This window comes from Acyrthosiphon pisum, chromosome A2 (genome assembly GCF_005508785.2).
Source record: "Acyrthosiphon pisum isolate AL4f chromosome A2, pea_aphid_22Mar2018_4r6ur, whole genome shotgun sequence".
In the NCBI taxonomy this organism is placed as follows: domain Eukaryota; kingdom Metazoa; phylum Arthropoda; class Insecta; order Hemiptera; family Aphididae; genus Acyrthosiphon; species Acyrthosiphon pisum.
The window spans coordinates 88175753-88202383 of NC_042495.1; the positions used below are offsets into that span (position 1 = coordinate 88175753).

The following is a 26631-nucleotide window of genomic DNA, read 5'->3' on the forward strand; positions in this document are numbered from 1 at the left end:
TAAAAAGCATTTTTTTCATATGCCTTTGAAACAATATAATAGGAACCTTCTATTAAATTTTCAAAATTTTTTAACCAACAAATAAAATGTTATTGATATTTATAGGAAAAAAAACTAAAAAAAATGGAAACAGAAAATGTCTGTAAACAGCTCAAAATAAATCAAAATATTTGAAAAATGTTATGGTGTATAGAAAATGCTAATATAAACATTCAATCAACATTTTATGTACATTCGGTCATTTGTTTTAGAGTTGTACCAAAAACCAAAATCGATTTTCTCGAAAACAGGTTTTGCGTAAAAATTCCCGTTTTTCCTTAATTTTTCTTTTATTTTTCACGTCGCATTTGAAATCTTCTGAGAAGTGTACATAAAGATAGCCCCTGAATTTTTTTTTTAGAATTTAACATTCTTTAAAATTAAAATTTTTTGTGCTCTTTTAATTCCATGATATTAGTATTTACTATTTATAATCTATATATACCATCAGGTACCTACCTATTTAAATCTTTACATTTTGTCATCGTTGGTCGATTGGCGTGCAGCGCAATGACATACCTTATTACTTATCAGTTAATACTTAATTTAAACTTATTTTTATTACAAAATTCTGTTGTATATAAAAACACCGTTTAATAAATATTTCATATTTTCATATTTATAATAATATAATAGAACAATCAAATAAGTGGCTTGATCACATTGTGTTCTTAGGATCTTTTTCGTTATACGGATACCACGTCAGTGATGCCGTGTTGCCACTCGCTCGCTGTGTTGCACTCGGACAAAATAATCGAAAATATCCCTCGACTTGCTATCTAACACCACCTCAAGATGGTCACAGGGTAACCGCCGTATATATCCACTCTTAATAACGACCCTAATTGTATAACGACTATTCAATTTAAATAGTGTTATACGTAATACGTATAACAACACGTATAGTACGGATCAATATTGGATGTACGGCGGTTACTCTGTGAGTATCCTCAGGTTGAGGTGGTATTGCATAGCAAGTCTAAGGATATTTTCGATTTTTTTATCCGAGCGCAGTGCAGCGAGCGAGTGGCAACGCGGGCATCACTGACTTCCCCCCAAAAAAGGAGTGTCCCGTAAAGTATAGGAAAATATGGTACCTATACGTATAACGGAAAAGTTAAAAATTATGAAAAGTCTTCTTATCTGTGAAGTAGCATACTCGCCATATATTATAATATTATTTATTTATAATGGAGGCTGGAGCACAGCGTCCTTTTAACGGCATATAAGTGAAAAAGAAATAATGTCGAAATACGTAAGCTGTGGTACAAAATGAGCAATAGTGTTTATTGTGTACATATTTTTCATGTCATGGTAAAGTATATATTATATAATACTAAAAACGATTTTATAAAATATATAAAAATTAAGTATTTGAGTAAGTGTACCACGTCGACAAGTGGGTACTCGTAAGAAACTCGTCCGGGCCGTCATCATAGGTATGGGCGCAGTTCAGAGTCGAATTTCGAATTTCAGTTTTCCGTCGTTGGCCTCGAGTGGTTTGAAAACGCGATTGAGGGAGAGAAAAGAGACCGCAGACGGGTAAAAGGAATAATAAAAAGGATGTTTTATTATTTTGCAGTATACGATACACAGCGTTTCGTGCTGAGATTTATTTTTTTTTGACTAGAAACGCTCCGTCGGGGGATCGTTTTTTTCCCCGTCAGTCGAGCTCGTTTTCCCTCTCGTCCGCCGTCATTTCCGTTTCAGTTGATGGCGTGCATGGGCAGCCGGTCGTCTCCGTCACCGTCGTCACGTTCGTATGCAAGGTTTTGGCTGCCCTTGAATATGTCCTTGACGCTGATGCCCGCGTTTGACTGCCTCTGCGTCTGGTTGAACGCGTGGCTCGCGCCCAGCGTCTGCATCTGAGACTTGCGCCTCTCCGCCTGCATGGACCTTCTCCTCACCTCGAGTGCTTGCCGCACTTCCTTGCCCATCGTCAGTTTCCGGCCCAACACCGGCGTGCCACCTGTAATAAACAACGGGCGGCGATTATATATTATAGGTTTTGAATGAATATATATATTCATTATATATATATAGTTATATATATAGCGCCTTATACATATAGTTTCCAGTCTAAAATTGAGTTGATGATTAGATCGGTTAAATAACTACCTACGTAGGTAATTTAAAATATCACATGGGTAATATTTATAATGTATTATTTTACGTTTTGGTTTTTAATTTTTTACTAACGAGTAGGAGGTACCAAACAGAAACTGTACCCAGTGGCGTATTTATGTGCAGGCACTATATAGGCACATGCTTACAGCGAAATATTTTGAGGGGTGGACATTTTTTTAAGGTAATTTTTTTTCCATAATGATTGCAGATATTGTATTGATTTGGCGATACTTATCATGTACCTGCGTTTTCATGTTTTTTGATATTATAAAATATATAATGTACGTACTAATAAGTACTAGAAAATCCTGAAAATCTGATTAGCTCAGTGAATAGCAGCGAGTAACTCCGCAATCACACTATATGCGAGTATTTGAGTCAAAAATCTTTACATATTAAAATATTTCCAAATATTAACAAAGCGTTAAAAATGTTGGTGAATGGTGAGTGTACCGCAGTGTCTAATTTTACTACAGAAAGATCTTTTCATGCCCAACACGTGGAAAGCTTATCCAAGATTCGCCAAAACTGTTGAAAAGTTGGGCAAAAATGTATCATTGCTCTTGATAGAGAATGAAATGTTAAATAAATTAAATTACAAAGATTTAATTCACACATTTTCAAGTACCAAATTTTAACGTAAACCAATCTTATTAATTGTAACTACGTAACAATTATCATATTCAAGTTCGAATGTACCTATACCAACATTTTGTTATTATTTAATAATTTTTTTTAACTCTTAAGAAATTATGTTTTAGTATTTAAATAAAACTTATTTGGCATACCTACCTACCTACCTATTTAAATTATATTTTAAAGTAGTTAAGTGATAATAATTCAGTGCAGTATTATAGTTATCCACCATAATTCAGTACTTTAGCCCAGGCCTATAAGGGGGAAACATGTAAATGCGTTCTAACGTCGATAGATATCCGTTCAACATAATATTGTTGTGTAGCATTTGCCATGTACTTATAATAATCGTTAAGATTATAGTATTCTAAAATACTTCTACCAATTGAAACCCTACTATACATATATTATAATGGAAATCTATATTCTTATCTAACAGCAGATTAATTAAAATCTTAATAATTTTGATAGTGAATTACATAGGTATTCATTACTTCAAAGGAAAATAATTTAGGATATCGTCGAATAGACAATATTAAAATAACTGCAGTCACGGGGTTTCCCCTTTAAAGTACGGGACCACCTCGATAGTTGCACCACCGACTGTAATTTGCCTACAGTATTTCGATACGGCGCAATTGTTTGTTACATTAAAAGTGTATGTAACAATATTTTATATATAAGTAGTAGGTATACCTTGTGGTTCGTCTTCGTCCTCTCCCATTTTCATTTGCAAGAATCTCTTGCGGAAAGCCACGTCCAGCGTGCCAATTGTTCTGGTCTTTTGCCGTTGTTTTTCTAGATTGTAAATTGTTCGCCGGCGACCTACGGCGTTATCGCCACTGGAACCCGACTCGTTGTCGTAATCGCCATTGATGCCCCTCAGACGTTGGAGGTGCTTGACGATGACGACTGCTTGTTTGTCTAGTAGACCGTCGTGAGTCAAATCTTCAGTCTGAAACCAAGAAACGGTGGTCGTTTATAATTTTACCAAAAGAATCAAATTTCTTGCCATTCGCAATTACCTTTTTGTTCCAACACAAGTTTAGGTCCGTCGAGGCAAGTATGTGAGACAATGTTCCGAACCGATGGAACAACATGGCGGTGAACTGAACCACTATGATGAATGCGAAAAAGAACACGAACACCAAACCGATGGGTTCCAAATGTAAGTACTCTTTGCTAATGATGATCTGTAATCGTTTTATTTTATTTAAATCATGTTTCGCCTAATACAAAATCTAAAAATGTAATATAGCTCTTACCTCGGACGTCTCTGCTACAGTCGTGATATTTGTCTTGACGCCTATCGGCCAGTCCAGATGGAGCTTATCCTTGTTCAATTGGAGAAGAAAAACAATGAGCACGAACAGAGCGTTGATCATGAAAAACGAGAACACTGACTTGTTTCTAAGTTCGATCAAGTCTGACGCGATTCGAGCCTTTTCGTTTTTATCTTCATCAATCGGATATAAGTATTTGTCGATCAGATCCCTCCAGAACTGTTGTTCAGCTGTGGATAAAAACGCAACTGGACCCTTACGTAGCGATTTGTCTTCGATCCAGAAAGGATTGATGTCATCGTTACGTTCCACTCTAGGTTCTGCAATCGAATCAAAACATTTTTTATTATTTTAGGTTTCAATGTTTGAAAAATCAAGCAAAACATAATAATACAATTAATAATTATTAATAATTAATAAGTTACAACGCTTACCTAGAGATTCATCGTCAGTCTCTGTATCGGAGTGTTCGTTTTCAGAATTTTCTTCTTGGACCGGATCCAGAGCGATCTGATGTGGGACGCTACTGGTCGAAGCGTTTCTCTTACGGTTCACCGATGTCGGATCCATCATAGTCCTATTATAATGTTTCCCGCATTAATCTACATTCATAAATTGCCTAATTTTAAACGTAGCACTCACTTTTCGATGTGATCCATCCGTTTACCTAGACCTTCTAACGAATCGGCTATCCTCACCAGCTGTTGACCTTCGTTTACGGGTTTCTGGTAAGTGCAAAACATGCATTTGAAAAGTCCAGCGAATGACAGTTCAAACGAACCCTCTTCGTTGTCCTCGTTTGGGTCCCAGTTTTGCAAGAATCCAAGCATTGACTTTTGTTTGTTCTTCTTTTCCGACTCTTCGGCGGCTTTCTTTTCTGCTTCCATTTCCTTTTTAGTTCTTTTGACTTGAACTTCTCTCGTACCCCACGTGACAATGTTTAGATTGATAATGGAGTACAATATTAAAAGCAAATACATAGACGGAATAGACAGCCAATATATACCGAAGTATATGATACAAGAGAACTCTTGTGGATGGAGAAGTGCCGCTATTATAAACGAACTCATCATGGCGATTAAAAATATTGCAGATGGCGATCCGATACCGTCCTCGCCCAGTTGTAGAGCTGTACCGACAATAACGGCCATCATAACTAACGCGTATAGAGCTGATAGAATTTGCGCCAATAATAGCTGTGGACAAAAAATAAATCATTCGAATGCATACGAGTAAATATATTTTTTCAAATACTAATATTTAATTTTGAGTAGGTGTCATCAAAATACATATAAAACTACCAATTATAATTTACCTGTATATTTGATTTGCAAGTGAAGCATACGAAAACAAACAATACTATCGGTATGATATTGTAATAGAAACTGGTCCAATTGTCAATATGAAATACAGCCACAAAGGCTCCCACCAACATAAGGAATATAGTTCCTGGTCCTAAAATGGTACCACCCATTAACATGATCTGAAAGTAATCAAATGTCGATTAGTAAAAATCAATCACTTATTAGATAGTTAGGTAGGTATACTATAATAATTTAAACGAAAATATTTACATGATAGCTGATGTAAGGCATTGAAATGTTATCGTTTATTTTGATCGTTTTTTTGTAATCCATTAGCAAGTCCATGATGTTTGCCATTGTCGATGGTACCCATCTTCTTCGCTGATTATAAAACTCATTAAAGCTTTCAGGACAGTGAGTATACGCGTCACTAGCAGCTGAATATTCTACTCGATATCCTCTTTGTAATAACAATGTACACAACCATCTGTCTTCGCCTTAATTTTTTAAGTAATTTCATTAGAAATAGATGTTATTGTTTTAATATTAATTGTTATTTACCTTGATCATATTGTACGTAATGTCTGGCTTCGTCAGATTTCAATGTATATCTTTTCATCACGTTATCGTCCATAAGAGCTTTACCTCTGAACAGTGAGAAACATCCAGGACTACAAAGAACGCAACCAATCATGTGTTCAGTAGCTTTTTGGAGCCAATGACCAATGGCGTATTCAAAAACTTGATACCACGCCAATGGACCTATACAGTAAATAAATAGGTACAATATCATTAAATCGGGTTCATAATCAATTTAATTTGCGAGGATTACCTCCTCCAATTGGATGGATTCTACCACAAGCGGCTCCCAAATTTTTATTTTTTTTCATCAAATCTATCAAAAGCCTGACCGCATGTGGCTGGAAATCAATATCACCATCAAGCGTCAATAAAAACGTATTTTCAGCAATGACTTCTTTCCGTTCAACGGAAATCGGTAGTTCCATTAATCGATGACCAAGTAAGTAGTACATGTACATGACCTGACTCCATCGTTTTCTGTGTCGGATTTTGGATTTGTCTTTGATGTGTACAGTGAGCTTAGTTTTTCCAGGTAACGTCCATACTAAACGGCCACCGTATGGAGAGGGATATTTAGTCGGCGGTTTGATGCGTATATTTGTTTCGTGCACGTGAGTTGCTGCTTCGTCGATCGTACTTACTAAAAGCTTCACGAATCTATTAACTTGATTCCAATCATCGTTTTCATCACTTATTTCGAATCCGTCATCCATGAATATGTGAGCTGAATAAATTATATTTCAGACTTAAATCAGTTTACATAATATGTAGAATATTTTACTTACTTTCAAATTCGTAATAGTCTGGATCAACTACACGCAAATATTTCTGGGCTACTCGACGAGCGCACTGATCTTCGTCCATTCGGAGGATCGACTTTAACATCTCCATCATTTCCTCGTGAGTTTCGTGCCACATAGTCGCACAAGCGTAAATCCTAGTAATACTGTCAGATTTCTTCACAGTTTTAGGCGCTGTACTACTAACATCCGTGTGCACAGATATTGTTTCATAATATTCGTCTGGTTCTTTATCTCGGTCAGCCAAGTCCTTGACGAATAAATATTGTTGGATTAAATACTTTAAGCTGAAATCAATTAAAAATTCTTACTTCAGTTTTGACGTCTTTTTCGTCGTCCCATCTCCTGTTCATTCCTAACGATTGATCGATCAGCAATGAATCGTACATAGGTCTTGCAAAAAGCTTTTCAGTGGTCGCTAGACGTTCACACTTTGGTGTCCAAATATGTAATGTTACCCACGTTTGAGATAGAAGCCACAGTAACCATACCCATACATGCTAAAAAAACATTACAGTTATAATAAGTGCTACATTATATTGTTAATATTGATTCAAGCAACTCACTTCTTTGGTGATAAAATTGTTTAAGAAATTGACATCGGGTGTATCGAAAAATAAATAATCAGGGATAGAGTTATGGAAAAAACAAGGATCATCGTGACGCAAACCACATGCGATTATCAATACAGACATGGTGACTGGTACTGTTAAATTTACAGGGAACGCATAGCTGAATCCTTGAATCATAATTTTGCAAGCAAATTTTCCTGTGAAAGAAATAAAATCATGTTAGTTATTAATGTGTTATCAATTGTAAATGGTATTATAACTATTTATAATTATTAACATTTAATATCGTACATTTAAAATAATAAAGAAAAGTTTATTTCGCTTATAAGGTAGTCCTACATACTACACAATATATTGTGCATATTTAATTTAACGTTGAACTGATTAGACACTGGCAATTTTATTAATATTAATATATTTACCAAATATATAACAAAGATATGCCGAAATAATTTGTACAAGAAGTACGTGCATTGCAGTTACATATTCTGCATCGATGTCAACCGAATCTCCAGTTGTAACTATATCGGCAAGATCTGGTAAAATAGTTCCACTTCTCGTTACTTGATTTACCTAAATAATACGTGAACAAAATAATAATCTTAATATCAATTACAGTAATATTAATAATTTAACTATTATAAATTACCTCGAGAACTTGTATCTTGTGTTGTGAAAATCCAGCGTTGACTAATGAGAAGATTTGTGTAACATTTTCACCCTTAAAGAACATAACTACTAACATGAAACACATGAAACATAACATTTTCCAAACAGACATTAGCATGTATATGAAATAACGCGTTCTTCTCATTCGGTCTTTTATATGATATGCAAACTTCATAAAACCTAAAAATTCAAAAACAAATTTGCTCAAACGTTCTTTTCAAAATATTTCATAGACATTATAATTTCAAGTATGGCCTACCAAAAAATGTATTTTTGGTTGTATAATTTTCCCAGTAACCACAAGAAATACAAAATACTGAAATCGGAATGGCGAGGTTATTCATCTGTTTTTCCGGGTGTAATAAAGGCCATAAAAAAAAGCCAGTGGCTTGTGATCCTACGGCAATTAGATCCATTAAGACTTTTGCGTACACTTCAGACTTTTCCGAATTCGTTTTACAACCTTTTGTTGTCCTCGATAATAAATCTGCAAAATTTAACTTTTTTTTATCGATTGCTCTATAAATAAATTTAAAAAATAGTAAACTTACTGAGCAAAGCTGGCATGAAACAAAGACAATTAGTAAGCATCGCACCTTTGACCACGTCTAAATTTGGTAGTACGACATACACAAGTAAAACTAAGCCAAATACGTGGAGGGTTTCCATAATTAGCACAAATACAAAATCAAATAATGGAGGTCTTTTACACGACTTGAAGAAACAAATTCTCAAAGATCGTATTAAAGTACCAATTTCTGGAACGATAAATGCCAACAGCAAACACCATATCCACGCGACACGTTCTTCCGTTGGGAGGTTGACAACGTAAAATTTATCACGACCTATGAAAAAATGAGTTATATAATGTTGGTTTGATTATAAATACTTGATTACAAAGCGCAAGTGCAGCTCAGTATAACAATCAATTACTAAGTTCTTTATTGCAGAATGTGACGACGCGATCAGATCTGATTTGGGATGTCATGAAGAACATACTAATTTTAGATATAACGCCACAACACAGGACAACAATGAATGTGGTCAAATATGCTAGGATTTTCAGCACACGTATGGTGAATTCGAGACATGCTTGGTTGGCCATAGATCCACTGTCGCTGCGCGGAGGTAAATCTCGAAAAACGTCCCATGCTTTGGTATCTGCCAAAGTTCTTTGGCTAAAATATGCATGGCATTAAATCATCAAACCAATTTTTTATAATATATAATTTAAAAAAAATTGTTAAATACCTTCCACCGTATAAGTCTTGGGTTAGAGGTGAATTTTCGTCATCGTCCGAAGAATTATTCTCGTCACTGTCATGAAGTCTTTGGTGAGACATGTTATTCACGGATGGAACGAACGACAAACGTGACGTCATGTTGCTGAAAACAATTTAAAGCCGTGTTTAAAAAATGAAACAGATAATATTACAAAAATAATGTTTATTATAAATAGGTATACTTTCCAATTTTACAGTGTACCTAGGTAGCTGTATAAGTAGCGAATACGCATTAATTCATTCAGAACCATATTTTACTTGGTTAAATTATGAATTATTTATAAAATATATGTTTCATATATCACTAATAATGATATAAGTAGAAAATTAATAATTAATGAATCCTATAATGTTTAGTCTAAGTAGGTATTCGAATTTCTAACTATATTTTTAAATGAACAATTTTATGTTTTTTATTATTATTAAAACTTAGGTATATAATTTAGTAGTTATATCATGATCACTTAAGAAACTCAATTTCTATTGTGGAGGTATTAAAAATGTATGTATAGTGGAGAGTTAACACTTAGTTTGAGTTTCGTTTCGCTTGGAAACACGTCGTAAACAACGAACTAAAACACTTGTATACCTAGTTGTATATTTTGAGGTTTATTTAAAATTAATCATGCGATGTAAATAATATAATAGATACAACTGTTTAAAGTGTTGAATATATTACTTAAAAAAATAGGTAGGTATAAATAATATTATAATACAATGTAAAGGAATACGAAGAAGCAAAGTGAATTGTAGGTTTTGTTTAAAAATACTTTTATAGGTAGAAATGTATATAAATAATTATTAAGTTTTTTCTACATTTTTTCTATGATTTTTTTATTCACTTTTTTCCTAGATAAGTCAAGCCCGCCTTTAAAGTTGTCGGTGTTCATGAGTCATGAATAATGGTTTTATGTATCAGATATTTAATTTATTTCATTATTGTTATTATTATTACTGTTTCTGCAAATCATAAAGACTAGGCAGACGTTTTGTTTCCATTTTACAGCTAACAATGGAAATTAATGCACGTACATAAGTTTCCATTCAATAAACTGATACACGTGGAGCCACAACGTATTTTGATTGTCTCCGATGTTTTATTTCATTGATTTATCTGACACGATATTGAACTTGCTATTTTAATTCGAATTCGGCGTGTTTAAAGTAATAAGTTTACAAATGATGTCTCGTGAACTGTGTTTCAAGGATAAGCAAAGAGAAAGAGGTGTACTCGTATAATATTATGTATTAGTCATTTGTAAAAATGAGTATACATATTATGACCTGTTCACGACCTTTACTATAAGAATGTTAAAACTGTGGTTATCTGTCATGGACCATGGTTGTAACATATAGTCTTATATAGGTACTAAGGAGTAAGGTGCCTGTATATTATGTCCGTTGTACCTATATAGGTATGACTCTTTATTACTACAGTACCTATAACTATTTTGAAAAATGTATGTTACGTCAGAATAATGTCGTGAGGATAGAATGTTGCAATAAAAATATGTTATAATATAGGTACCTATAGTTATTTGGTACCAACATTCGGTAGACTAAATTTAAATTCAATATTTCACTAATTTACTTTCAGTATTCAAAACCTATAAGCTATCAATAATATTATTGCGTGAGCGAGAGAAACATTTATACATTGTTTTATTATACTGTATTACTGTGATAATAACTAATATAAGTAAGTTATATCCAACAAAAACTATCTATTGTCTTGCCGTCTTGGTAATAATATAATTTTATGATTTATTAGACATAATATTATTATATTAAATAATATATATTTATTTTAATTAAATAATTACTTATTTTTTAAATTTTTTGTATAAAGTATGTTGCAGTAAGGTACCTACTCATTATTTTAATATGGACACTTTTTATATATTATTATGATTTCGTTAATTATTAAATCAATATAATATTGTATTACAAAAATAAATGTATTTTAATTGGTTACATAATAGATAATTTATCATTTTGTTTTAATTTAAATATTTGTTCGTTGTTTTTAATTAAAATTTAAAACGTGTAACAAATTATAACCGATTTTATAATAAAATAATACTTTTTTCTTTTTTAAACCGGTTTTAAACTGTCATGGTGTAGGAAAAAGTATGCCAGTGGTCCAATTTAATCGGTACAATAAACAGAGGAAAATAATTTGTTTACGGTGCATGATGATGTTTTAAGTATAATCTATGTGACCGAGGTTTACACTCTATATTGTACGATGACGATTCTTAACTACCTGACGAAGTAGTCGAATATACAATGACTGGAACGGTCAATGTCAGGACTCGGGTTGTCGGAATACCATCGCGTCCGTTTCCATATACATAATATCTCGACACGTATTTAATTTCCCATTAGTGATCGCAAAACGTCTTAACAATATTATTCGAATTCTGTAGAGTGGTGACCTGATGTCGCACGCTAGAGAGGGGGTCGCGGAGTCCAGAGGAGTGCGGCCCTGGGCGAGATTTGAATTGAAATGAAATCAACGATTTACAAATTACAAAATAATAATATATAATGTAATGATAATAGCGCACAGACAATGCTAGCGATGGTTACAAATGAAGTTAATTAAAAACAAAATAAAAATCGCCACGCGGGAAGACGAAAAATACCGCGGTGCGTGTAAGTATGATTATTACCATTATTATATTTTATTACTATCGCCTACGTTGACCGAATCTTATATAATAGGTATACGCGTACTAACATAATATTTAATATTCAATTTAAAAAAATTCCGTCTTATCTACTACCATAGGGACCGGTTTCAACTAGATTTTAAATTCTACAGACAGCTGGTATTACTAAAGATTGTGACTTTAACCCTAAAGGTTATATTGAATAAATATCATCGACATTTATTTTGTTTCCAACAGTATATAGGTATACGACTGGTACCTAAGTGATATTTTATCCTCGATTACCAGGTACACTACGTCTATAGTGTTTATTCTAACACTCATCTATTCTAAAATTAATAAAAATATCTTGAGGACTTTTTTGGAACATTTCAGGCATTAATGAAACAGCTGATGTAAAAGTCTAGTCAGGTCTACGATAACCGAATAATTGCTATGGTGAATTCCTTATGCACTAATAACGTCCGACTAATTAAAACCCTCATTAATTTAGTACGTTCAGATACTGATTTTCAAAATTTAACTCTATAATTGGCTTTGTGCTGTGCGATATTTTCTTAGTTACCTATGATTATTTTCTATACATTTTCTAAGTTTCTTATACGTGCGAGATATTTTCGGGACAATTTATAATAATATGTTCGTGATGTGAACTGTATAGGTTTCATATACAGCGTCCGGTTCGTTTAATTTTCGTAGTAGCAAAATTTGTATCACATAGCGTATATACACGCTATACAACGTGTCTGTATATAGTTGTAAAATGAATATTATGGTCTAGTATAGCAAGGCACATTAGCCGTGAAAGTGAAACGGTCTCTGGTTGTCGGTTCGAGTGAAAGGAAAAATCTAAGGAATTGGTGCATTGCTTTATTTTTATTTCGTTCTTACGTTGGAACATTCGTATTTTATTTGTAAACGAATACAACACCTATACTATAGGTATATAATATATATGTATTATAGTACATGAACTTGTAATATTTATTTATTTATATTTACTGTCGTAACCATTGAAATACATATTTTATAATAGGTACTTATACATTCTTTTGGAATTGTACCTATTAAGTTGTATTACATACGATTATAATATAACATAGGTACCTAATGGGTAATGTAGTAATGACATGATAGGTTTTTAAATTTAAATAAGCTACTCTAGTTCGTTACAAAGAAATTAGAATAGATTTTTAATAAAATTAGCGTTTCAAAACAAAATTGATCATAATCAAAAGTTATCTTAAACCCCATGAGTCACGAATATATTTCTTAAATGTTAATAAGGTCGTAATAATACCATTATGACTACGTAATAAAAAATTTGTCGATTTCTTGTTTTATTTAATGAATCATTCATAACTATAACATTTTTATGTTAATTATTTACGAGTTTTATATTGAAAGCATTGCATAATATTATAAAATTTATATTTATAAACTAACTAAATTATATTTTATATGATGTTTATTACATTATACGTGCAAGAGACTTTAACGCTGAAATGTAAGTAAAACTACTTTAAGTAACTCACTGTTTTATATTCGTAGTTGAACAAAATATAAAGAATGTAGATAGGTACTAATATTTACGTACTTATGAAATACAATTTTTTAAACAATATCTAATCGGGAATTAAAAATATTTAAGAAATTAAATGTATAATATTACTATTAATCAGCAAGTCGTTTGGTGCATTGTAAAACTTATACTTATTAAATTTATCTTACCTTTTTTTATAGTTAACCGAATCGCGTAGAGACTTGAGTAATCCAATCTGGCTAGGCCTACATTCTTTAAAATTTGAACACGTCTACAACACAATGTTATTAAACCACAAGCGAACGCCAACACGCGGCCAGACAACTGCGGCCAAAGAGACAGGTCTTTGGCTTTCCTTCAACTGGTGGGAGACTCGTAAAGCAGGTTCGTATGGTCGGACTGAAAGCAAAAAAAAAGCGAATATAGAAGGACAATAAAGAAACCGTCTACGGTCTATGTAATGATTCGATTCCCCACCTCCATGAGTGATATATTAAAGTATTAAATGATTCCATGCGTCCACTTCCATACGTACTGAAAAATAATAATTGTTGCGGGTGCTGTAGGTTACGTGGTGTACCTAAACCCTCGGGGCTCTTTGAATTATGTTACTCGACAAAACGTTTTCTTTAATATTACCACTGCCTATCGATAAGTTCAAGTCGAATTTCATTGTTCTAAAGTGAAAAAAAATAATATTAATTAATAATAATATATCAGGCTTTGTGAACGAATATTCAAAGTCCAAACCGTGCGAACTCGTTTGTATGGTGAGAAAAAAAAACAATATCTCTGTTGGAGAATTGCATTTTTTTTTATCATTCCGATGAAATTCATATAAATTGTATAGGTACTCGGACGTTTTGTTATTTACGGACTTTATCTTCATCTCGTTTTATAAGTTGCAGCCAATAAAATAGCAGCTATACATACTGCAACACTGAAGCATCAATACAATTTATGTGCAAATTAAAACGTTATTTTATATGTATATGTCACATAGAATATTGTATAGGTACATATATTATATAACACTGTACAATAGTAACACACAGACACACATGACACATATATAGGTAAAATATATACACATGTATACGTTTTATATTGAAAGTGAAAAATAATCGTTTACCGAATCAAATCTAATATTTATGAAAAAACATATTTGAAATATTGTACAAATACCTTCGTTTTTAATCTTTAATGGTCGTAAAAAATTATTAATTCTAAGTTTTTAGGTGGGCAATATAAAAAATAATATGTTAATAATAAATGTATGATAGCTATATTACTATATACTTAAGGAACGAGTAAGTCGTAAACAATAGCAGTGTTGGAATTATTTTCGTACAAAGTTGAATCCTGTATTATAGGTGGGTACCTAATATATTATGATAATGTTTGTAATTTGTATATTATAAATAAGTTAATTTCAATAAGGAAAATATTTGAAGGATAAACTATATAGTTTAATATATTCTTCGATATTTTGATGATTCAGATTCTATTATTCACGGTAAATTTCCTAAAAATAATTTTTATATAATCTTCAACAAACCAGTTTAAGAATTACGAATGTTATTTGCAACTCATAAAATTACCAACAATAATTCCAAAAATGTTATTTGTATTTACCATCACCATTTACCGTGTTATATTAAATTATGTACCATACTATTACTACTACCGCATGTTCTTAAGTTAGACACGAGTAGTAGAAAAATAAGAAGTAAGATATAAGAAGAATACTTGGGTATACTTAATATCGAACTATATAAACATTATTTTATATGTTTAAAGTTTGTTGTTTCTTCATTTTATATTGGAATTTCATGGTCAGCAGTTTTATTTTCCTCAACTCGATGGTAATTGGTCTATAGGTACAGTTGTTGTACTAAGATACTAATGTCTAATAATATAACATTTTCTCTTATAGTATTAGCTTATAAATATCAAATGTGTACCTACACTTATATAATGGTAGGTACATCGTACATAAGTACATTGTACATATACTATACAGTATACACACAACACACTGGCAATACTGCTTGTTTATATATTAGAATATGTGATGACTGATGTCATATAATTATTCGTTATTTATTAAATTATTTAAGTTTTTTTTGTGGAGATTGTATCAAATTCTTCGATAACAAGTACCTACACAGTTTTGTATTGTTATTATTTTTTAATCGATTTTGATTTCATAATATTGTATCAAAAACACATTAAATTTTACAATAATATGTATAAATAAATCAATTATAATAATTATATAATAATTGCAATAATAATTATAAATTATATGATTATTGATCTCTGAGAAATATGTTTTCCAGTTTCGAATATTATTTTAGTACTTTCAGCTAGATTTTCAATGTTTATCGAAAACCATATGATTAAATTGTTATTTTTAATAATTGTAGCGACATAAACATTAAACGTTTTTGTTAAAATAACAATGATAATGGATCATAGGAATTCAATAAACGTAAGTTTAAATTTTGAACAGTTAAATGTCTCTTATGTTATATTATATTTGTTAAAAATGATTGTCGATCGATGGTTTTGAATTGTTGATACATATTTAAATACTAAGTACCTGCAAGTAATTATATATATTGTTTGAAATTGCATCTAAAGTATGTATGGCAATAGATTAATAAATTAGTTTAAGGCATACCTACTTTCATAATATCCAACCCATAATAATTTAAATTTATTGTAATTTAATTTTTATAAATAACTTAGTTTATTAATGCATTCAATTCAATACATTATATTTTATGAAAATAGTTAATAATTTCAACAGTCTCGTACAAAGGGCGTAGGAAGGTACTATACAATTATTATAATTTGATAAAAGATGTATTTTTTTATAATATCATTAATCCTTCTTACCTGTTATAATATTTCAAAAAAAATGTATGACTCTATTGTAATTCAGCCCGCGAAGTGTAGATCGGCCAGTAGGTACCTACTCTGCAGTATAGCCTTGTATATTTGTGAGAATCGTAGTATGAATATGGATACCTGGAAAGTGTGTCACACAAATTAATAAAGTAGTGATGATAACAAAACAGGAAGTTTAAAAATAAAAATAATACCTTCTTACTAATGGTCATGTTGTAAATTGAAAACCTAAGAAATGTGTATCAAAAAATTTAATGTATAGGTATGAAAAATAAAGATTGGGCAGAGTACTTTCTAAATGCAAAACATGGCGTATAAATTAAATATTGTTCATAAATTAAGCTGGGAACAAATAACTATAATATTATAGTTATGTATAATACTATACATGTAACTTTATAATACAATAATATTTATTATATCAGTGATCTGTAAATTAGGTCATCTGTTATTTTTCAATGATTGAGTAACTTAAAAAACGTAGTTTACCTATTTATACAATAAAATATTATGTTTATTTGAGATTAGTTATAGTAGCCAGCAAAGATAGGTATTTAAAACGATTCACTGGAACATTTAATGGGATGAGACGAATTCTTTGTATACCTATTTAATTAAAATACCCGGAACTGAAACGCTAATTAGTAATTATTAAGACATAGATGTGTTCGATGGCTTCGATCGTTGTTAAAACGATGGGTAATCTATTTTTTAAATATTTATGCATTTTAACGGTATCATTGCGACAGTCGTAACGGATTACAATAAATATTCACGACGTCTAATCTATTAATTATTATGATTACAAAGTTATGTGATTATACTGATTAGTAAATTAGGTTTCATTATGATACCTATATGTGTATGCGTTTTATCTTTTTAGTTTTGTAAGACTTGTATTTCAATAACAAATTTCAATCTTTAAAAAATCGAATAAAGTGTCATCTCTATATATAGTAAAATGTTTTACGTTATTGTAATCTTTTTTGCAGTAAAATTTTACAAAACCTACATTAAGTTCATGTGTTTTAAATACCTATTATACTTTAACGCAACCTTCGCAAGGACCAATGTGGATGTTAAATAATAGTAATAATAACGAACGCATTAAACCGAGGGGGGCGTTGTCCGTCTATTGCACCTCCGCAATCTCGCCCATGGCTATTATAATAATACGATATTAACACGGCGAGTTATTATATATAATATAATATTATTCTTATGAAATGACCAGTCTGTGTACATAGTTCGTTGGAGCGGTTATGTTGTTGATATATGTTTCGAAAAAAAAACTGGAAAACATAACATAATATAAAAATCATTAATCTACTTATAATAATGTATGTATTATAATCTACCGTTTATGCGTCGTACGAGCTATTTAAGTTGAACGCGTGTAATATAATAATATGTATATAATGTAATGTATATAATAGGTACCCCCTAATCATAATACGGTCGGCGACAATAATCTCGCGTGAATCCAATTCGGGACCAGAATATAATAATAATAATAGTAAATAATAATACGTGGACGTATATAGGTAGACATTGCTGCAGACCAATTATGTATTATTATATGACCACATCACAACAATGTCGACGTAGGTGGACACATTTACGATCGTAGGTGGTGCATTGAACTCGTTTGAACTTATTATAATATTATTATGTTTTACACACGATAGCGTGACAGCTATCCATATTATAATGAATTACAATATATACGTTTACGTATTTTATTATTATATTTATAATATTATTCGATCGGTAGTAATGGATCTATATAATATATTAATATAAATATTATACATATTACACTCGCATAATACACTTCGTAAAAGATAAAACTATGGTTATTACTTATTACCTGTTAATGTAATGGGGATACATTAATTATTTATTTGATAAGCCAAAATTTTGCTGTACTATGTAAGGTATAGGTTTTGTCTTCTATCCACTATCCACACGTGTTGCATACGTTTTTACAATAATATGTTTAAGCATAATAATTATATAGTCTATATAGGTAGGTACTATACTGCGATACCAAATCATATAAGTAGCAATGATAATGATTATCTAATGTACATAGTATATATTGTATACGTTTCAAACACAATCCCGCAACACCCAAAAGCCATAACAACTGTTCCTAAATAATTATAAGAACATAATTTTCACAATCTGGACCATATTATAATGTAGCCATGTACCTAGGTACATGTACATGTACATTTCTGACGTGAATTTAAAATCAATTTCAATAATTTGTATTATTTTTCATTCTAAAAATTGTGCTAATGCATTGTTAATTATTATGATTATGTTTCCTATATTATATTGTTATTTGTTATACATCCGCTATTTTATTATTAGGAAGTCACCTATATTATTAAACTATATTTCACAACTGTCATTTATTATATGTTTTATTGATATTATCTTATTTGTTGCTTCAGATATAAATTTGTTTTTGTTGAATAATACTTGTTATGCTATAACTCACAATCTTATTATATCGATTAATAGTTTGTAACGCTGAACTATCACTTTCACACAGCATATTTGGTTCAGAAATGACCAATCTCTTGTCCAATTATAATTGTGATTTTTTTCGGAATATTGTTATAGTTGGGAAAAACTTAATTAATTGTCGTTTTAAAAATAATAGGTACCTATCTGCGGTATTGTTTGACTGTGTACACAATACAGAGTACGTATAATACACTACAAAAACATAACTGAAAAGTGTGCAAAATTAATTGATTATAAAAAGCCTGTTTCATTTAGTCATGCGAGACTTGGTTTTTTTTCACAATAATAGCAAAACAAATAAATAATAATAAATCTTGTTGAATTTGTACAGTCAACGCCAGAAGATGATTACGTTTCTTTCATGGTATATCTGCGAACAAACGGTGTCTGGAAATCCGTGAGCGACGTGTTCAAGATGTTAAACAAAACTAGGCCCGAAGATCCGATCGAGTAAATTACTATACAATACATATCATATATATTTGTTTTTTAAAGAAACGTAGGTACCTATAGGTACCTATATGGTATTATCTAGAGTCAAGGTTATGGGAGTATTATTTTTTTTTTTGGTAGTTTTGTCCAATCAATGTTTTGAGAAATTACCTATGTTTTCCTCTTCATTGTGTACCTGTTTAGGTTTTTCAAGGCGAATATAAAGATCGATAACAGCGACAACAGAGCCATCGAAGAAACGCGTCGTGAAATTGCAGAGGCTGAAAAAAAGCTAAGTATTTTAAGACACGACAAACTCGTGTTGACGGCTAATTTGGATTTGCACGACATGACAATTCGTCTGAAACGAAAACCAAATTCGGGTGTCGGAAGCACCATGGTCGACTACGCGGAGGACGACAAAGAAATGATTTCCGAAACGCTCTCTCATTCCGAGCACGTATAAGTGAGCGCACGCATCGTACGCGCGGATGAGTATACAAACGGCTGTGACGACAGACGTAGAACAATCGAGCTATATAGCATTAAAAAAATAAAAATTATTGTCCACACGCACTAACAACAATTCTTATTAGCCGTACTCAATAGATTACCTATAGTATATTATACAGTTATTATTGTTTATTATATTATATTTTGATGATATACTCTTGCTCAACCCTAATATAGGTATGACGGTCGGTTGTTCACACTTGCCTTCACGACGATTTTATATTATATTCATCAGGTGGTCGTTACGTAACTATAGCTATATGTAGTAGATAGGTACGTTTTTTTTCCCGTACGGACGCCATAAATACACGAATAGATGGTAGATCACTATATGTGTTTCAATGGCATCCGCATCCGAATTTATTACATCGCGGTTGAACCGTTCATCCTTACCAGAAGCTATATACCTACGCAGGAAGTATGTAATGATAATAACATATGATTTCCAGTGACAGCTATATTGAGTACTTAAATAGTGACGTTGTTACACTTGTTCCATGTATATATTATATTGTACAACATCTGTATTGCAGCAATTTCTCACGGAATAATAATATCCAATGTTATTGTTCATAACTTATTGTTTACTGTTTCCCGAGATTGATTTTGATAAAATAACTAATTAACTATAATGAGATTATTCTATTATCCCTATGTTATAAGTACACAAGTGCCATACTTTCAAATTATATTAGCATCAAATTCAGTGCTCGACTTATCAAAATTAAAGTAAGGGGACTCTGTTAACTCTAAAACGTTATTGATCCACAGGGATCAATCCCCACACATCCCCTTATAACCCTTTTTAAATCATATAAAAATATTTATAAATAATCAATTAAAAAAACGTGGGCAAGTGGATGTCGCTATGCTGTACAGTATATGTTACAAGTGGGTCATTGTATAATGGATGGTATTAATTTTGAATTTAATGATGTATATACTATATAATATCATTGTATAAGAAAAACGATCCTGAGCGGAGACGGTATGTCAGTTTAGGTATAAGACATATTAATAATATTTTTTTTGATGAAGGTAGATAATCTTATATTACATTTTCAAATCTTAGATTTAAAAAGAAAAATGTTTACGAATTCTTAACTTAAAATAATTTGCTAATTTTCGTGATTTTTCCATATTTTATCAATTTTTGAACTTTAAATGCTTATAAAAAAAAACTGTGACTAAGGATTTTTAATATTTTTCAAATGTCATTGTAACAATTTATTATAGGAGTCTTATATTAAATTTTCAAGTATTTTTACTCAACAAATAAAGTTTTATTGACATTCATAGAAAAAAAAACAAATTAAATTGGAAACTCAAATTGTCCGTAAACAGCTCAAAACAAATCAAAATATTTTGAAAATGTTATCGTGTATAGAAAATGGAAATATAAACAACCATTGAAAATTTCATGTATCTACGGTCATTTGTTTTAAAGTTACACCAAAAACCAAATTCAATTTTGTGAAAAATCGATTTTGCGTAAAAATTCCCGTTTTTCCTTAATTTTTCTTTTGTTTTTCACGGTGCTTTTGAAAATTACTGGGAATTTTAAATTTTGACCTCCCCAGACCCCAATGCACCAACGATATTCACTTTCCAATCGAACAAGATACTGAAGTTGATAATCGAAGCATTATTTCGACTACTTATCGGGTACACAGACACAAAAAAAATAAAATGAAAAAAAAAACACACATCATTGTAAAATCAATACATTCATCGTTCCACTCAGAATCTAAAATCGGGAAAATATAATAAAAATATGTTATCCGTAATTTTTCAAATATTATATTTGAGGATTCACCTATTCTAATTATCACTAATGAACATATACATGATATACTGTGAAGATTACTTTCACAATATCTAGAAAATCTATCATCTACGCACTTTTTATTAAATTCGAATTTTCAAGATAAAAATCATTAAATCCGAATTTCGAATGTTCTGACTATAAAATTATATCAAGGAACAAATTAATAAAAGGTTATAGATATTTTATTGTTTCCTAAAACTAACATTTAGTTACGTTACCTATCTATGTATAATAGTAGATTATTTCAAGGCGAAAACATTATACGAATTGAAAGTATAACAATTTACGATTATAATATACGTTGCACACTTATATGTATCAATTCGAATGCCTTTGTGATATTTTATAATATAATAATTACAGTTTGTTCAAAATCGTGTTGAGGACAATCTAATTTGCAGATTTGTGTGTCTTATCAACGATTTATTTAACGCATGAATTGAAATCACTATTATATGTTCAATATAAGTGCTTGGGTGTTGGGTGTACACGATTTCACGAAAACAGATTGGTTTTCTTTTGTTATAAAATTATTACAACAGTATAGTTGTTAACGAATATAGGACTTTCGTTATTACAATTATTATGTTTTTAGTCTGAGTAGTAGGTAGTGAATACCTATTTTAAAATATATAGGTAGGTATATATAATATGATTGTTAATGTTATAAGATAGGTACAACAAAATTCATCTCAGATACCTACGACCGACGAGGAACTTTAACAACCGATTTGATTTATATTCGTACTCATAATATGATAAATAAAATAAATAATTTAGATTCATGGTTGAATTAAGACAGAAGGTACTCTGTTTTCTGCGACATTATAATGATACTTTTCATTTCCAACAGACAATCTTTTCGTAATAAGTTTTCGAAAATTAGTAAGATTATAATGAAAACACAACTCTATTAATTAAATACTAATGTTGAAACAGTATTAAAATCGATAAAAATAGAAATTAGAAATTTCTAAATCATATCCATTTTAAAAGTAAACAATTTACAGATTTTTAAGCATCGCTATTCACAACAAAGTCTTATTAAAAATATTGAACATATTAAAACAATTTAAAACCAATGCATAGTAATGCATAAACATTGAGAAATAATACGTAGGTATGCGCTGAAATAGGCACGAACCACTTTATTATTTCAAAGTCTTATAATATTTTTTGAGAACCATTTAGCATTACCCAGAATGTACCACGAAGAGGCGATTTTCATTATAGGTACTCTAAAAATTATTTTGTTTATTTTCATTCTCATATTATTATTCATAGTATGAAATTCGTTAGATAAATGTAAAATCATGTAAAAATGTTTGTAAAATGTTTCAGTGTTGGATTTCGTTGCAGTATTCAGTGCAAAAAAATATAAGTAAAATTGTATAGTGAAATTATATAAGTGTTAAATAGTATTATAATATAAGTAATAAGTATAATATAAATTGGAATTTTGAAATTAAAGTGCAGGATAAATCGGTCAAAATTATCGGGCTGAGTTCACAACCGACCTTCGCTTTATTATCTTAAATTTCCGGGCCGAGTTTGCAATAAAAAAGGTAACCAAGGGCCCAGTTTATACATTTGCCCACTCAGGTACATATAGATATCGACGTATCGTGAAGGTACTAATATCTACTAAAATTTACTTACATATTATGAACCATCGATATAGGTACCTATAGGATGAAAATGAGTAGAACACGATATATATTGGGATAGTCGTAACGGAAATTGGTGACTTTCTCTTAGCTATTCATATATCAATCGAATGACTTCTCGCACACTGCTAATATTTATACAAAGTGTTTATTTTATACAGACACTGTGGTCTGTGACACGTGACATTTTGTTAAAGTGCCCGCCAGCTAATAAAACGTAAAGTTCAATTCCAGAGTTCTCGTGCGGTGAACCGTTGGCTATAAATAAAAAATTATTATCATATAATATGCAGTAATATATTAGATCATATTTTATCCTTATACAGCGTTGCGTAATTTCGTATTACGTTCATTTGAAATTTACCGGCGATCTATATTATCTTTCTAGTTTCTATATAGGTATAATATTAATATATTTTATACATTAGGTATACTAGATACAGCATACCAGCTATATATGTGCTACATAAATGCACGAGCGAGCTCGTAGGTGGGCATAACACGACCGGACAAGACACACTTTGTTCGAAAAATATTTTATCAAGGTCTATCACAATGATGATTTATAAAAAAAATTACACACCGTTTTTTTCCATTATGAAACATTATAGCTAAACCATAATGACGTATACAAAACACTGGACTACATAATATAATATGACGTATACGCGTGTATTACACACGTGATTGTAAACATAAAAGCGCCAATGTGATTAAAACGGTTTTTCATTTTAGCCGATCGATCTCAGAAAAAAAACATTTAAAATTTTAAAGATCGATTCCACTTTCATATTGGTAGGTAATTAGTAATTACTAATTATTCTATTCTGTGTTACTAATTACGATGGGTTAGAAAAAATATTTTAGTTTGGTAATTTCAAAAGTATTATGATACTTTTATTCGTATATAATATGGTTACGATATAAATTATAATACATAAATATTCTTAATATTATGTGTGGAGTAGATAGCAGTCACGTAATTAGGTTAGGAGGGGGATGGACATTTTTTTACTCAAAATACTATATAAATACTAAATACTAAATAAATAAAATAAATATGTATACTATAAATAATACATTTTCAAGCATAGTGGTGAGTGGTATAGCTGGATATAGCCAAAATAGGTACAATAATAAATAATTTATCAAAAATCCTAAAACTAATATATACACAAAATTATTAAATTTGGTTTAAAATTCTACACAATTTAGTACCTATACAATATTATAATATATTTGGCATAAATTCACTTTAGTTTTTTAAATTTTTTTTTTGAAACAAACGTGTTTTAACAAGTCAAGGATGGTGGTGCAAAAAAATCATTGTTTTGGAAGTTTTATCCTTCCAAAGTTTGCGATCTTACGTTTGCGCGCAAACACAACGACAGCACTGTACCTTAAGTGTTGCGCGCAGCACAAATAACAAATTTTAATTATTTTTTTACGTATTCTAACAAGTTAAGAATGATGGTGAAATCAGTGGTATATTTCTGTTTTTTAGGGTTCCTTAGCAAAAAACGGATCCCTTATAGATTCGTCATGTCCGTCTGTCTGTCCGTCCGGGTGTCACAGCCACTTTTCTCCGAAACTATAAGAACTATACTATTGAAACTTGGTAAGTAGATGTATTCTGTGAACCGCATTAAGATTTTCACACAAAAATAGAAAAAATAAATACATTTTGGGAGTTCCCCAAACTTAAAACTCAAACATCATTTTTTTCATCTAACCAATACGTGTGGGGTATCTATGGATAGGTCTTCTAAAATGATATTGAGGTTTCTTATATATTTTTTTTTAAACTGTATAGTTTGCGCGAGAGACACTCCCAAAGTGGTAAAATGTGTCCCCCCCCCCCATAACTTCTAAAATATGAGGATGATAAAACCAAAAAAATATATGGTGTACATTACCATGCATACTTCCACCGAAAATTGGTTTGAACGAAATCTAGTCAGTAGTTTTTTTTTTAATAAATAAATAAATAAGTAAATAATAATTATAATTCGCGCGGGGCATGACTTGATCGGTACCGGGTGTGGAGCGCGCGGGGGCAGGTTCCCGACTGCGCTTATCCGAGCGGGTAATATTATTATAATATTAAACAAGACTTCTGCTGGGTCTGGTGGTGGGGCCAAAGTTCGTGCCGGCCGAACGAAACGACTTAGGTATTATTTATGTTACTTGCTGCTACGGAGCCCTTCATGTTCGAGTCCGACTCGCACTTGGCTGCTTTTTTTAAATTTTATTTTGTTTCAACGTATGTAGTTAACCATGCTGAAAACAACAGTGAAGTCAGAATTTGGCAAGGCTGGGCATTAACGAGATAATGGGTAGAAGTCAAGTTGATTTTAACTTATTAACTTAACTTACTAGTTCGGTGTTTTAATTAACTTAACTTTAACTTAACTCATTTGCCTTTACTGCATTAACTTAAAACTTACCTACTCATATATTTTTTTTATTTTCCCAGTTAAGTTAATTTTGAATTTTCCGGAAAAATATATTGTTTATTACTGGTTTTCAGTTTAAAATAACATTTAATCACTTGTATGTATCTATAATGTTTAATTTGAAATTTGAAAAATTGTCAAGACATGCAAAATAAGCATAACAATTTTAAAATAAGCACTTTCCTGCAAAATCTATCAAATACGCAAAAATATGCACATTCAGATTTTAGATCTGATATCATGGCACAGAGAAATGAATTTATTTCGCACTCTGCTATTTTTAACAATAATTAACAAAAGTATGCAAATGCTAGAAGTCCCTAAACCTACTTATAACATCCCACACTATTATATTATCGTCGAAATATCATAAGAAACGTAATATTTTATTTCGGGGTCTTAAGTTTTACAGAATTATACATAATATAATATTATCGTAATAGGTATAAAATAAAATATTACTGTTAATATTTGAAAATTAGGTATTTATTATATATAATATATATGTATATACATTCTTTTAATGATAAGTATATACCAATAGAACATATTATGCACTATAAGTATATATTTGTAATTAAATATTAATTAGTACTAATTACACTAATTAGCGTTTAAAAAATATTTGTTCTATTGCTTTCATGTATATAGTTGTGAGTAATTGTAGCATAGGTATATTTTTCCTAGGGTCGAGGTCGCTTCGGGAGCAACAGCAAAATACGCATACCTATACGGTTTTAGTATTCCTCTCCACGGCGATGGAAACGA

At 30.9% G+C, this 26631-nt stretch overlaps 2 protein-coding genes across 6 annotated transcripts; one reads left to right on the top strand and one right to left on the bottom strand.

Moving 5' to 3' along the window:
* Window positions 1–1299: 1299 nt before the first annotated feature.
* On the bottom strand, window positions 1300–13893 carry LOC100162079 (chitin synthase chs-2). 3 transcript variants are annotated; one of them, XM_003247469.4, is made up of 20 exons: window positions 13702–13893; window positions 9264–9398; window positions 8946–9190; window positions 8564–8857; window positions 8272–8499; window positions 7993–8192; window positions 7766–7916; window positions 7338–7540; window positions 7083–7271; window positions 6757–7021; window positions 6222–6695; window positions 5951–6151; window positions 5660–5886; window positions 5401–5568; window positions 4728–5281; window positions 4520–4662; window positions 4068–4405; window positions 3828–3995; window positions 3499–3757; window positions 1746–2008 (listed from the first exon to the last, which is right to left on the bottom strand). In XM_003247469.4, the coding sequence occupies exons 2-20, from the start codon at window positions 9392–9394 to the stop codon at window positions 1746–1748; spliced, it is 4701 nt and encodes a 1566-aa protein (XP_003247517.1). In that variant the 5' UTR covers window positions 9395–9398; window positions 13702–13893. The 3 variants fall into 3 exon arrangements, with proteins under 3 accessions (XP_016663472.1, XP_003247517.1, XP_029346544.1); XM_029490684.1 differs by having other exon boundaries at window positions 9264–9400; window positions 13705–13892; XM_016807983.2 differs by lacking the exon at window positions 13702–13893 and having other exon boundaries at window positions 1300–2008; window positions 9264–9394.
* Window positions 13894–15924: 2031 nt separating this feature from the next.
* LOC100571915 lies at window positions 15925–20690 on the top strand. 3 transcript variants are annotated; one of them, XM_003247468.4, is made up of 3 exons: window positions 15925–16007; window positions 19299–19417; window positions 19604–20690. In XM_003247468.4, the coding sequence occupies exons 1-3, from the start codon at window positions 15978–15980 to the stop codon at window positions 19863–19865; spliced, it is 411 nt and encodes a 136-aa protein (XP_003247516.1). In that variant the 5' UTR covers window positions 15925–15977; the 3' UTR covers window positions 19866–20690. The 3 variants fall into 3 exon arrangements, with proteins under 3 accessions (XP_003247516.1, XP_008187466.1, XP_008187467.1); XM_008189244.3 differs by lacking the exon at window positions 15925–16007 and adding an exon at window positions 16017–16158; XM_008189245.3 differs by lacking the exon at window positions 15925–16007 and adding an exon at window positions 16017–16124.
* The last annotated feature ends 5941 nt before the right edge of the window (window positions 20691–26631 follow it).

What these genes read in the sequence shown, in the direction of transcription:
- LOC100162079 (XM_016807983.2), bottom strand. Translation starts at nt 9,394, where the DNA reads ATGACGTCACGTTTGTCGTTCGTTCCATCCGTGAATAACATGTCTCAC. An exon ending in ACAAGATACAAGTTCTCGAG is followed by an intron (nt 7,917 to 7,992) that starts GTAATTTATAAT and finishes CGTATTATTTAG; the next exon opens with GTAAATCAAGTAACGAGAAG. An exon ending in GGACGAAGACGAACCACAAG is followed by an intron (nt 2,009 to 3,498) that starts GTATACCTACTA and finishes TGTTTATTACAG; the next exon opens with GTGGCACGCCGGTGTTGGGC.
- LOC100571915 (XM_003247468.4), top strand. Translation starts at nt 15,978, where the DNA reads ATGATAATGGATCATAGGAATTCAATAAAC. An exon ending in ATCATAGGAATTCAATAAAC is followed by an intron (nt 16,008 to 19,298) that starts GTAAGTTTAAAT and finishes GAATTTGTACAG; the next exon opens with TCAACGCCAGAAGATGATTA. An exon ending in AGGCCCGAAGATCCGATCGA is followed by an intron (nt 19,418 to 19,603) that starts GTAAATTACTAT and finishes GTACCTGTTTAG; the next exon opens with GTTTTTCAAGGCGAATATAA.